The sequence below is a fragment of the Rhinopithecus bieti genome, unplaced genomic scaffold, assembly GCF_001698545.2.
Source record: "Rhinopithecus bieti isolate Rb0 unplaced genomic scaffold, ASM169854v2 scaffold_31940, whole genome shotgun sequence".
NCBI lineage: Eukaryota > Metazoa > Chordata > Mammalia > Primates > Cercopithecidae > Rhinopithecus > Rhinopithecus bieti.
This window is the reverse complement of record NW_016813570.1, coordinates 226,496-240,394: the sequence shown is the minus strand read 5'-3', so window position 1 is coordinate 240,394 and position 13,899 is coordinate 226,496. Positions and strand designations below refer to the sequence as shown.

At 47.4% G+C, this 13,899-nt stretch overlaps 1 protein-coding gene across 8 annotated transcripts in view; it reads right to left on the bottom strand.

Annotated features, from left to right (window-relative positions):
• The window catches only part of KATNIP (katanin interacting protein), a 242,530-nt gene that overhangs the window by 76,181 nt on the left and 152,450 nt on the right, over window positions 1-13,899 (bottom strand). For all 8 annotated transcript variants that reach the window (XM_017848639.1, XM_017848640.1, XM_017848643.1 and 5 more), the window contains 4 exons: window positions 9,418-9,590; window positions 8,337-8,402; window positions 6,329-6,435; window positions 4,015-4,117 (listed from right to left, as the gene is read on the bottom strand). In XM_017848639.1, coding sequence (XP_017704128.1) covers window positions 4,015-4,117; window positions 6,329-6,435; window positions 8,337-8,402; window positions 9,418-9,590 — 449 coding nt within the window. The remainder of the gene's footprint in view (window positions 1-4,014; window positions 4,118-6,328; window positions 6,436-8,336; window positions 8,403-9,417; window positions 9,591-13,899) is intronic.

Genomic DNA, 13,899 nt, shown 5'->3' with positions numbered 1-13,899 from the left:
AAAAAAAAAAAAAAAAAAAAAAAAAAAGTTACAGGCTGAATTTAGCCCTTTCAAATTCATCTATTGAAACCCTAATCCCCAGTAAATCAGAATATGACTGTATTTGGAGATAAGGCCTTTAAATAGGTGATTAAATTGAAATGAGGCTGGGGGGAGGGTGGGGGGGGCACTAATCCAATCTAGCTGGTGTCCTTGTAAGAGGAAAGTTGGACACACAGAGAGACACATCAAGGATGCACACACAGAAAAAGGCCATATGAGGGCAAAGCAGGAAGGCAGCTGTCTGCAAGCCAAAGAGAGAGGCCTCAGAACAAACCAAACCTGCCAACACCTTGATCTTGGACTTCCAGCCTCTGGAATTGTGAGAAAAGAAATCTCTGTTGTTGAAGCCACCCCATGTATGGTATTTTGTTATGGTGGCCCTAGCGGACTGATATAGTAGGAAACATGGCCCCCTGGCCTTGGACAAGTCACTTGACATCCCTCGGCCTGGCTGGGGAAGATGACATGACACCATCTATGTGATAATCCTGTCACAGACGTTAAACAGGATATCAATACCTAAGAAGGCCCTATCACGAGCCTTGGCCCTGGGTGCGCTCTGTAAGTGTCTGTTTCTTTCTGTGTCTCTCCTTCATTGGTTTTAATGCCTGCCTCTTTCCTGAGTCGGCTGTCTGCTCTGAGAGCCTGCGTGAATGCCATCAATAAACGGCCACCCTTTGGAATGGCTTCCTGAGGCCCTCCGGGGCTGACTGTAGCACTGGTTGCCACGGATCAGTCACTCACAAAATGGTTCATTCCCCGCATGCACATGCCCTCTGTTAATTAGCACGGGTAATCTGCAATGGTTCTGTGAGCAGGGAGCCGAGCAAATGAACAGCAACTGTTCCCCACTTATTTTTTTAATTAATAGCCAGTGAGACGTGCTATCGCTCTCAGTGTGTGTTTGGAGGGGCCTTGATTGCCACATGGTGGGAACGTAGACAGGGAGGAGGGAGAGGTCACCTCACAGCTCCCGGATGAAAGACAGGGCCTGTTTTGATCAGCCGGGTCCTCGGAACCCACAGCTTCCTCCTTCTGCTTCACAGCCATGTGTGGGGTCCTGGCCAAGCCCTCTGCTGCCCTGGGTCTGAGTCCCAGGCATGCAGGACACTGATAAAGCTAAACTGGCCTAGCTGACTCCAGGGGACTGGGAGGTTAATAAGCTTGTGCTTGCGTAGAGCGATCCAGGACCAGGTAAGCGGTCAGTCCGGGGGCTGCTGAAGAAGTAGCACTGTTCACCTTGCTTGCTGGTGGGAGGCAGGAGGGCCAGATGAGAGGAGGGCCAGATGGGAGGCAGGCTGCCTTTCAGAGGGGCTGCTAGAACTCCCACCCAGTGCAATCTGAAATGTGCAAATTCCTCAGCTGTGTTGGTAAATGAAAAAGCTGAAGAATCTATTAACTAAGCAAGTGTCACAACTTGTCTGTTGCTACTCAGTGGCTCCTCCTGCTTCTGTACTGCCCAATTTGGGATCCTGCTTGGCGGTGGGAGGGGGACACTGGCTGGGCAGCTCCTGGCCCCTGTCATTCATTGTCCCTGCTCTTGCTGAGACCACTTGACTTTCCTTGGGGGGAAGCCACGGCATCTCTTTTCTCAGCCATAAAGAATAGGGGGACTGACCCTTTCCCACTCCAGGTAGGGGCCCGACTGGTCCAAGGAAGCACAGGCAAGCACGCTGGCACAGGTCAGTGCAAGCACGCCAATCACAGATTTACATGGTGAGAAACGGGCTTGCCTCCTGACAGTGGAGTCTGATGATACAGGGGTGCAAGGTAGAACCATTCTAGCTATTTGGGGACCAAGAGGAGGGAGCAGAGATGGGACTGAGCTGCAGGGGGTGGGACTGAGCTTTCCACTGTGCAGACAGAGGGGAAAGACACAGTGGGAGCTGCTGGATGAGGCCCCATCTGGCCCTCCCTGTGTCATTTTCAATGAGAAGAGTCTGTCATTTTTCTTCTCTTTGTTGTATAAGTCAGTTTGCCCTGGATTTTCTGTCTCCTGTAATATAAGGAGACTTGGCCGGGTATGGTGACTCACAGCTGCAATCCCAGCACTTTGGGATGCTGAGGCAGGAGGACTGCTTGAGCCCAGAAGTTCAAGACCAGCCTGGGCAACACAGCAAGGATTCACTTCTACAAAAAAATTTTTTAAAAGTAGCCAGGTGTGCTGGGGGGCCACTGTAGTCCCAGCTACTCAGGAGGCCAAGGCGGGAGGATCGATTGAGCAAGGAGTTCAAGGCTGTATTGAGCTGTGATCACACCCACTGCACTCCAGCCTGGGAGAAACAGCAAGGCCCTATCTCGAAAATTAATTAATTAATTAAAATAATACAAATAAAGAAACTATTGCATGCAGTAGGGAGCCCATCTTTGATTTTTCTCGGTGAACTCTCAGCGGATATTTGCTGGTCTCTCCCTGCCCTGAGCTGCATGCTCTCGGAGACCTTTCCTGTTTCATCCTCACAGTGGCCTGTGGGGCATGGATTATTGGCCCTATTTGACAGCCAGGACCAGACAGCTTAAGAGGCTTGTCTAAGGTCACACAATCTCTCAATGGATGCCACAGATTCCAAGCTGGAACTCTAGTCCAGACCAGGCCAGCTCAGGGGACTTTCTGCTCTCACAGGATTTTATATGCGGCTTTGGGAGGACTTCAGATTAAGTCCTCACTGGCCAGTAGTAACATTGGTGACCACCATACCAAATAATACTAAGAATGGCTTAGGTGAAGGTAGGGGCAGAAGGATGTGCTGGGACACACACCTTTCAGCATGAAAGAAAATGGAGGCCGGGTGTGGTGGCCCGTAATCCCAGCACTTTGGGAGGCCGAGGTGGGTGGATCACTTGAGGCCAGGAATTACAGACCAGCCTGGCCAACATGGCAAAAATCCATCTCTACTAAAAATACAAAAATTAGCTGGGCATGGTGGCGCATGCCTATAATCCCAGCTACTCAGGCGGCTGAGGCAGGAGAATAGCTTGAACCTGGGAGGCAAAAGTTGCCGTGAGCCAAGATGGCACCACTGTACTCCGGCCTGGGCGACAGGGCAAGGCTCTGTCTAAAAAAAAGAAAAGAAAAGAAAGAAAATTGAATCGCCGTTAATCCTACCACTCTGATGCCCCAGTTCCCTTTTGTATGTTGTGTCCTAGCTCCATCAGCACACTTATATGACCACATCTTTGTGTGGTTGTTGCAATCCTATTGGATTTGAAGATTAACATCACCTTTTACAGTTAGGCTGATATCGCCAACGTTTCTTGTCTGCATCGTCTCGTAATGATAGCTTCCATCCTTTTATACTACTGCATCATGCTGATGTATCATACTTTTCCTGATTAACTCCATTGTTATAAGACATTTAGGTTTTTAAAAAATGTCTTCCCTACTTCCAATAATTCTGTAACAGACATCTTTGTGCCTCTAGCTTCTTAGTTCTGTGGGGTGATTTCCTTAGATAAGGAAGTGGGATTGTGGGGCTGAAATACTCCGAGAAGTGTTTCTCAGGCTCTTCCTAAGGTCAAGCATTCTGTTTTCCAAGAGGGTTTTACCTGTTTATACAGCTGCCTGCCAGGTATGTGTGGCTGCCACAGCTTTATTGTAACCTTGCTAGCACTAGAGGTTATCCTCAGAAATAATTTGTCAATTCAGAGAGCAAATGGGACATTTAGGTTGTTGTAATTTGCATTTCTTGATTGCCAGCGATGTTGGACATTTTCCTATGGGCTTTCATGCTATTTATGTTTCCTCTTGTGCAGACAGGCTTCTCTCTGCTGAAACTTCTGGCCCACATCTTCCTTTCTCTGCTCCTGCTCTTCATCATAGATACCTCTGTGTGCCGGGGATGTGGGGAGATGGAGACACAGGCAGAGAGATGCTCATTTAACTACTGTCAGAGCAATCCCCACCGATGCAAAATGACTGTTCTGAGGGAACCTTCCTGAATGTAGAACTGAAAATCAAGTCAAGGCTCTCACCTCTGCATCTGATACTTGCTCCTTGGTTGGTGAAACCACCCTGCTGAGATGGGCAGAGTCACTTTCGACGGCCTGGAGGACTTTCAGAAGCTTCTGCTGTTGTCTGAAATGGGATTTGGTTTTAGCAAACAGGTAGTAGTAAATGATATACAAAAGAGAACATTCCCATTAAAAGTGCCACATTGACTTTTCCTTTTCCGGAACAGGAAATGAAGAGGAAGTATGCACTCTGTATCCAGTTCAAAGGCAAGGGCAGGCTTGCTGTTTTTCTCCCTTTATAAATGGCTATACAATTAGCAATGGAATCAGAGCCCAGCTGGGGAAACATTGCTTGGGGCAAGGCGGCCAGCTGACCTCCCTAAGCTTAGAACTTGAGAGTCAAGAGCAGTGGTCAGCCGAACTAAGGCCTACAGGTCAAATCCAGCCCGCGGCCTGTTTTTGTACAGCCTGTGAGCTAAGAATGGTTTGTATTTTTAAAAGGTTGTACAAAGAAACAACTATAACAACAACAAAACCAACTGCAAAGCATATTTACTATCTGGCCTTTTACAGCAACAATTTGCTGACTCCTGGGCTGGAGATCTGCTCTGCTCCTCTTGTTCCTGAGGACATGGCATTCTAAACCCAGCAGAGCATGCCTTCATCATTTGCAAACATGCCCACGTGTGCAGTTTAAGGCTGGGTACCCCCAAGACCCTGAAGCACAAAGGATCTTGATGCCGAGGAAAGAAGCATTTGGCGGAGTGCATGCTGCTTGTAATAAAACTGCATCAGATGTAAAATATCCTCACGGCCCAGCCTTTTCTTTCTTTCTTTCTTTCTTTTTCTTTTTTTGAGACGGAGTTTCACTCTTGTTGCCCAGGCTGGAGTGCAAAGGCACAGTCTCGGCTCACTACAACCTCCCCCTCCGGGGTTCAAGCAATTCTCCTTCCTCAGTTTCCCGAGTAGGTGGGATTACAGGCGTGTGCCACCACACCCAGCTAATTTTTGTATTTTTAGTAGAGACGGGTTTTTCGCCATGTTGGCCAGGCTGGTCTCGACCTCCTGACCTCAGGTGATTTGCCCTCCTCAGCCTCCCTAAGTGCTGGGATTACAGGTGTGAGCACCGCGCCCGGCTGCAGCCTTTTCACATGCAGGGGAAACTTCGAGTTCTTATTATGGCCATGATGGTACATAGCCCTGATTTCTATCTGGGGCCTGGAGAGTCTTAAAGGAACGGATGGCAGTGCCTTTAGCCTATTCAGTTTTCCTGTAAGTTATAACAAAGGGCTCCCTCTAGGTAGACACAGACCTGGAGGGCACACAGCTTGGCTAGTGAATTCCTTCTTCATGCAGAAAAGCCACCACCCCCTTTCTGGGCTGATGCAGCCCCAGGCCAGGCCCTCAGCTTAGTAACCAGCACACAGGCTGGGTTTCAGCCCCTTCTCGCCCCTCAGCCAGGCACTGTGCACAGTGCACAGCATGCACAGCTGCCTGTGCACAGCGGCCCTCGGAGTGTGCCTGTGTGCCATGGCATGCCAGAAACTACAGACTCAGCCTGGCACATCTTTCTGAAGATCTATTTTGTCTGAAGACTAGAGGGAAGGCTTTATTTTGATAATAAAACCTGACAGTTCCAATAACTGCTGCTATACATTAATGGAACAGAATGCTGAGTTTGGACAAACTTTTAATAGAGAAGAGGAGCTTCGAAGGACGCTGCTGTGGGCCAGCCTCGCCCCCTAGATCAGCAGGGGAACAAGTTTAACGCCCTGTGCTGCATGGGGTATTCTACTGGAAACCCGGAGAAGGTTCAAGTTCTACACAGATTGGGGCCAAACTGACCAAGATAAGAGCTATATGCCTAAAAGAAATCAAGTCAATTTGAATGCTTTAGGGCTGGAGGGGGAGACAGAGTATAGTCTAAAGGAATCGTTTAACAGAGTTTGGGGCCAGGCGTGGTGGCTCACGTCTGTTTGGGAGGCCGAGGTGGGTAGATTGCTTGAGCCCAGGAGTTGGAGACCAACCTGGGCAACATTGTGAGACCCTATCTCTACAAAAAAGTACACAAATTAGCTGGGTGCAGCAGCACATACCTGTGATCCCAGATACTCAGGAGGCTGAGGCTGGAGGATCATTTTAACCCAGGAGTTTGAGGCTGCAGTGAGCTGTTTGTGCCACTGCACTCCAGCCTACGTAACAGAGTGAGACCCCATCTTAAAGAAAGAAATAGGGGGTTTGAAAAAACATAGGAAAAGCAAAGAACACTCATGAAGAAGATCCCCATGGCTGCACTCCTAAGGGGTTTTGGGTTTGGCTTCACCCTTGGTAGTACCTGCTTCCCAGAAGTCCAATTCTGTCCATGGCCTGGTTGATGGCTCTGGCTCCCCCTGCTGCCCCGGCCGGCTCCTGAGTGGTGGTCGCCGTGGTGATGGGAAGCAGCTGAGGATGGGAAAGGCTTATTAAACAGATGTCTCAGGCAACACTCCTGGCCTAAGACACAGCAGGATCATGGTCAAGGGCAGACATGCTTAGGCTGACAGTCCCTTTGTATAAAACAGGAACAGGAATGTGAGGGTGACAGCAACTGCCCGAAGCTTCTATCTAGAACCCTCACACCATCTCAGTTTCCGATGACCAGGGTGCTCCTAGGAAACAATCCACTTCGATGAGCTACTGGAAACCTTCTCTTATCAAAAAGCTTCACCAGCCGGATGCAATGGTGCATGCTTGCAACCGTAGCATTTTGGGAGGCTGCGGGAGGAGGATCACTTGAGCCCAGGAGTTTGAGGCTGCAGTAAGCTATGGTTGTGCCACTGCACTCCAGCCGGGGTGACAGAGTGAGACACTGTCTCAAAAAATAAAAAAAAAATCCTCTCGCCATCTCAACTGAGCCCCTGTTCTGCTTTGTACAAAGTAAGCAGACCCCATGAAGAATTCCAGTAACAGCATTAGGCCCTTTCATTTTAATTCTCTGAGCCTTTTCCCCTTCTTTTTCATTTATCGTTGACGCTAGAAATGTGCCCTGCTGTCTATCTGCAGAAGATTTTAGTCCCCGGAATCTCTGTGGGTCAGGAATTAGGTCATCCAGAAATTCCGGACCTGGGCAGTTACTGCAGGCCTGTCAGAAACACAGGCTAGCGGCAGACGAGGATGATGGGAACTGGCAGGACAAGTGGCAGCAATGCAAACGACAAACAACTCTGGTGCCCTGTCCCACTTGGGCTCTGTCTCCCTCTGCTTCTCCCATCCCCTCTTCCCCGCCTCACAAAGGGCTTCTTCCTGCTCTGTGATCAGGCTGGGCTCATTCTCACCTCAAAGCTTTTCCCCTGTTCCTTCCACCTGGAATGCCATTCCCTGTTGTTGGTGCCTTCTGAACAGGCAGGGCTCAGCTCAGATGGGACATGCCTTCCCAGGGGTACCCAGGACCACCCTGTCAGAGGCAGCCACTGCCCCATACCCTGTCATTCTCTCACATATTAGCAGCTGTGATTGTCATCGCTCTCTGACGTCACCCTGTTTATGAATGGTTTTATTTGCTGCTGCCTGTAAGCTGCATGGGGCCAGGGCTCATCTGTCTCAGCTGCCTCTGTATTCTAAGCACATGACACAGACCTGTGTATGACCAAGCAAAGACAGTCCTGGGCATTTTATTAATTCATATCCTTATTTGTTGAGACCAAATTTGCTGAGATATACTTAACTGACCTAGATAGATACAGATAAAAAAATTTATTTATTCAAGGTACTAAGATCTGTTTTACATTGTCTTGTCAATAAATAGAAATATAGGCTGGGCGTGGTGGCTCACACCTGTAATCCTAGTAATTTGGGAGGCTGAAGTGGGTGGATCACTTGAGGTCAGGAGTTCGAGACCAGTGTGACCAACATGGTAAAACCCCGTCTCTAGTAAAAATACAAAAAATTAGCCAGGCATGGTGGTGGGTGCCTGTAATCCCAGCTACTTGGGAGGCTGAGGTGGGAGAATCACTTGAACTCAGGAGGCAGAGGTTGTAGTGAGCCGAGATTGCACCACTGCACTCTTGCCTGGGCAACAGAGTAAGACTCTGTCTCAAAAAACAATAATAATAACATAAATAAATAAATAGATAGATAACAACAGTTTGAGTCAGCAGGTCCGGGTGAGTTCTGGCTTCAACTCGTGACCTTGGGTAAGCCACACCAGCCCTGGTCTCCCTATCTGTGAAATGGGCAGCATGACACCAGTGCTCAGGGCACACAGTGAGGACCTGGTGGGACAGCGTGAAGGAAAGTGCCCTGGAGGCCGTCAGGTGCTATGCACATGCGTGGGGCTTTGTCATTCGTCTCTCCCTGGCACTGACCTCACGGGTCTCTTCCTTCTCCTCCAGTAGACTGGTCCATGGTTTTGCTGGTGGTCCCTCTGCATCCTGTAAGGATGTGATCACATGATGTGATGTTGGAACAAAGCCTTCACTCCATGCTGTTCACAGAAAGATGAGGGCACAGAAAAGGGCAGGGACCTTCTCAAGCTACCATAGACGTAAAGTTCAGGGGCAAGGTCAGAGGTCTGGGAACACACACAATAGGTGCTGCTTGATGGATGCCCCAAAGAGCAGCCCCAAGATAGAGCCTGGGGAACAACCGATGCTGGTGACAGGGCCCTGGGCTTGCAGGCGGGCAGACTTCGGCCACTTCCAAAGATGTGATCACCCTATCCTTGAGAGAAGCAGGCCACCTTGCTTCTCTGCACCAGTGGCCACATCTGTGAAGTGAGGCAATGAAATCAGCCCTGCCTATTTCAGGGCTACAGAGAGCATCGAGGGGGACAAACTACGAAAAAGGGTTTCGAAAGGTGAGTCACACACCAAGCTTCTGGGAAAGAATGTGCACACCAAGCTATACCCAATGCCTCCAGCTCCCCAAGGTCCCTGCTCCACCCACCATTTATCCTCCTATTGGCTGCTCAAAGCTGAAGGCAGCAGCTGGAAACTCAAACCCCTGTAGGCCCAGAGAGGCTTTGTGAACAAATGAAGTGGGCCAGGGGCAGGACAATAGGAAGCAGTGAGGACTATGGATGCCCGAAGGGTCCACGCTTGGGAATGAGACCGTTCCTGGGAAGCCAGAGCTTGTCGTTGACTCCATTCTTCACTGACCCACCCGTTTGCAACCCTGCTCTAAGGTATCCAGGGTTTGCAGGGAAATCAGTGAGGATTGGAGGCTGATTAGCACCCAGCTTAGGCTTTGTGAAATAGTCAAAAGAAGGCGGAAGTAATGCCATAGCAGGTCAGTGGGTGACTGTGAACACTGGAAACACGGATGAATCTGGGGTCAGCGATACCCACTACACCTCTCTCTTCTGCCCACCTGCTCTTCTTAACTGCAGCTCAGACACTGCCTAGTCCAGGGAGCATCCCCTGGTTCCTCGACCTGCCCGGAGCGCACCTGCAGTGGGCTGGCTGGCTGCTCGGCCTTTCTGCTGAGGGGCGCCCTCTGCAGGGCCGCGTTCTCCACCTGGATGGCTCGGAGCACAGCAGAGGCTTCTTCCTCTGGGTCCTCAGCCTCGCAAAGAGTTTTGCGGGTTGCAGACAGGGGTCTCTCTCGCCGGCTTCCAGGTCCTGAGGGCAGAAGACAGGGGGACGTTCCTTTAGATTATATTCTCAGAGTGCAGCTCAAAATCTATTAGACCCCAACTGAGGAACATTCTATAAAACTGGCCTGTAATCTCCAAAAATGTCAAGGTCATAAAAGACAAAGAAAATGGTTCCAGATTTCAGGAGACTAGGCAGACAGGGCTGAATGCAGTGGTGGCCCCGGGGGCACTTGGTCCTGGGGAGGGAGCAGTGCTGTAAAGAACACTATTGTAGCAACTGGGAAAATTCAAATACAGTCTATGGCTTAGACAGTGGTATTCTATTAATACTAAATATCCTGAATTTCATTAGTGTACTGTGCTTATGTAAAATGCCCTTGTTTTTAGGAGATATATACCGCAGTGTTGAGGGGTAAAGGGGAATGATGTCTGCCACTTAATTCCAAATAGCTTACAAACACACACACACACACACACACACACACACACACACATGCACAGGAGTGAAGGGGAATGGTGTCTGCAACTTCATCTCAAATGGTTTACACACATACATGCACACACACACATGTGCATGCACACACACAGTTCAGGGGTAAAGGGGAATGATGTCTGCAACTTCATCTCAAATATTTACACACATACATGCCCTCTATCGATTGATCTAGCTACAGTTATGTAATTTAATTTACAGATCAATACATGGTAACGGGCATACACATAAGTGTGTGCATAATATTTTTGCATATATAAATATATAATTTTTGTATAATTATATATCTTTGTATAATTATATATAATTTTATATAATTATATATATATAGAGAGAGAGAGAGAGAATATAAAGCAAAAGCAATTGGAGTAAAATGTTAACTGGTGAATCTGGGTGTGTGGGTGAAGGGTAGAAGTGTCAGTGTACTATCCTCACAATGTTTAAGTTTAAAATTGTATCAAGACATGCAGCCAACAATCACATGAAAAAATACTTGACATCACTAATCATTAGAGAAAAGCAAATCAAAATCACAAGGAGATACCATCTCACACCAATCAGAATGGCTATTGAAAAGTAAAAAACTAACAGATGCTGGCGAGGTTGGCGATTAAAGGGAACGCTTACACACTGCCAGTGGGAGTATAAATTAGTTCGGCCATTGTGGAAAGCAGCATGGCGATTCCTCAAAGCACTAAAAACAGAATTACCATTTGACCCAGCAATCTCATTACTGGGTATCTACCCAAAGGAATATAAATCATCCTACCATAAAGACACATGCACATGTATGTTCATCTAGCACTATTCACAACTGCAAAGACATGGAATCAACCTAAATGCCCATCAACAGTAAACTGGATAAAGAAAATGCGGAGGCCAGTGATGATGGCTCATGCCTGTAATCTCAGCACTTTGGGAGGTCGAGGTGGGTGGATCACCTGAAGTCAGGAGTTCGAGACCAGCCTGGTCAACATGGTGAAACCCTGTCTCTAATAAAAATACAAAAATTAGCTGGGTGTAGTGGCAGGCACCTGTAATCCCAGCTACTTGGGAGGCTGAGGCAGGAGAATTACTTGAACTCAGGAGGTAGAGGTTGTAGTGAGCCGAGATCACACCATTGCACTCCAGTCTGGGCAACAAGAGTGAAACTCTGTCTCAAAAAAAAAAAAAAAAAAAAAAAAAAAAAGAGAGAAGAAGAAAATGTGGAATACTATGGAATACACCATGGAATACTATACAGCCATAAAAAAGAATGAGATCATGTCCTTTGCAGCAACATGGATGAAACTGGAGGCCATTATCCTGAACAAACTAACATGGGAACAGAAAACCAAATATCGTGGTTCTCACTTACAAGCTAAACAACAAGAACACATGGATACTAGCAGGGGAACAATAGACACTGGGGTCTATTGAGGGTAGAGGGTGGGAGGAGGGAGAGGACCAGAAAAAATACCTATCAGGTACTATGCTTATTAGCTGGGTGATGAAATTATCTGTATGCCAAATCCCTGTGAAATGCAGTTGACCTATAGAACAAACTGCACACCTATTCCTGAAACTCAAAGTTAAAAAAATTGTATCAAAACAAAAGTTATTTAAAAAATTAACTTTCTTACAGAATACCTGTAAAGAATAATATATAATGTTAGGAAGAGGGATGGGTATTTTGCAATATTATTGCTCTTTTCTGTTTTGCTTTTGCGTGGGTAACAAGAATTACAAAGTAATAACACCCCAGTTTAAGAAAACAAGTATTGCAAAGTTGCAGTTGATTCTGGAAGTTCCCATGAATGGAAAATTGGTTTTATAAAATACACAGTGATATAAAAGAAGCACCTAATAAGACTAAGCATCTAATAAAATAAATTATGGTACACCCACCCAACAGAGTACAATGAAGCTCTAAAAGAAAAGAATACTGGCCAGGCGCGATGGCTCAAGCCTGTAATCCCAGCACTTTGGGTGGCAGAGGTGGGCGGATCACGAGGTCAGGAGATCGAGACCATCCTGGCGAACACGGTGAAACCCCGTCTCTACTAAAAAATACAAAAAAAACTAGCTGGGAGAGTTGGCGGGGCACCTGTAGTCCCAGCTACTTGGGAGGCTGAGGCAGGAGAATGGCGTNTTAGCTGGGTGATGAAATTATCTGTATGCCAAATCCCTGTGAAATGCAGTTGACCTATAGAACAAACTGCACACCTATTCCTGAAACTCAAAGTTAAAAAAATTGTATCAAAACAAAAAGTTATTTAAAAAATTAACTTTCTTACAGAATACCTGTAAAGAATAATATATAATGTTAGGAAGAGGGATGGGTATTTTGCAATATTATTGCTCTTTTCTGTTTTGCTTTTGCGTGGGTAACAAGAATTACAAAGTAATAACACCCCAGTTTAAGAAAACAAGTATTGCAAAGTTGCAGTTGATTCTGGAAGTTCCCATGAATGGAAAATTGGTTTTATAAAATACACAGTGATATAAAAGAAGCACCTAATAAGACTAAGCATCTAATAAAATAAATTATGGTACACCCACCCAACAGAGTACAATGAAGCTCTAAAAAGAAAAGAATACTGGCCAGGCGCGATGGCTCAAGCCTGTAATCCCAGCACTTTGGGTGGCAGAGGTGGGCGGATCACGAGGTCAGGAGATCGAGACCATCCTGGCGAACACGGTGAAACCCCGTCTCTACTAAAAAATACAAAAAAAACTAGCTGGGAGAGTTGGCGGGGCACCTGTAGTCCCAGCTACTTGGGAGGCTGAGGCAGGAGAATGGCGTAAACCCGGGAGGCGGAGCTTGCAGTGAGCTGAGATCCGGCCACTGCACTCCAGCCTGGGCGGCAGAGCGAGACTCCACCTCAAAAAAAAAAAAACTAAAATATCTGTAGATAAAATTATATGAAGGCTTTGATTTGCTTCCTAAAAATCTGGGGAATGGGTAGGGGTGATGATGAAATGAACTTGGCTGCAAATTGATTATTGCCAAGGGTGGGTAATGGATAGATACATTGGGGCGGGGAAGGGAGGTCACTGTAACATCCTCTCAATTATTTATGTTTGGATTTTTTTTTCATACTAAAACATACTCCATTAAAATACAGAACTGCTCCAAATATTTCTTTGGGGTGCTTAAAGAGAGTTTACCTACTGAATCTCAACCCTTGGGGAAATATTTATCTGTGCCAGGCTCTGTTCTTGGCACTGGCGACACAGTAGTGACCAGAGAAACCAAGTCCCTCACTCACACAGTGAGAGACCATAAGCTGGAGAAATAATAAATTTAAAACACAGTGTTTGAAGTGGAAACTGACATGAAAAACCATGCAAAGGAGATCGCGGTAAGGGAGATCTGGAGTGCGGGTATCAGGGGCGGAGAGAGCCTCGCAGAGGACCAGGGAAGTGTGCTCCAGGCACTAGCACAAAGATGGGAGGCGTGTGATGTGTTCTCAGAGCAGCCAGGTACCCACAGGGCTGGAGTGGAGCCAGCAGGGGTATAGGCTGACAGAAGGACTGAGAGGGGTTGGGGGAGGGCAGGTCATGCAGGGCCTTGGAGGGCACTGGAAGGCCCATGCTCTGAGGGAAATGGGGAGCCACTGAGGAATTCAGAGCAGAGGAAGACCAGATCTGATGTAGGTACAGAGTGGAGAAAAGACTGAAAGGAGGTGGGGGCGAAAGCAGGGAGATGGTCAGGGGCTACTGCAGTTGTCCAGGCGACAGGAGGCAACAGTGGTGGAGGACAGGACACAGAATGTGGTCAGATTACGGGCATCTGCCAGAGACAGACCAACAGGACTTCCAGCTGTGGATGGGAGAGGAAGAGAGGAGTTACGGGTGA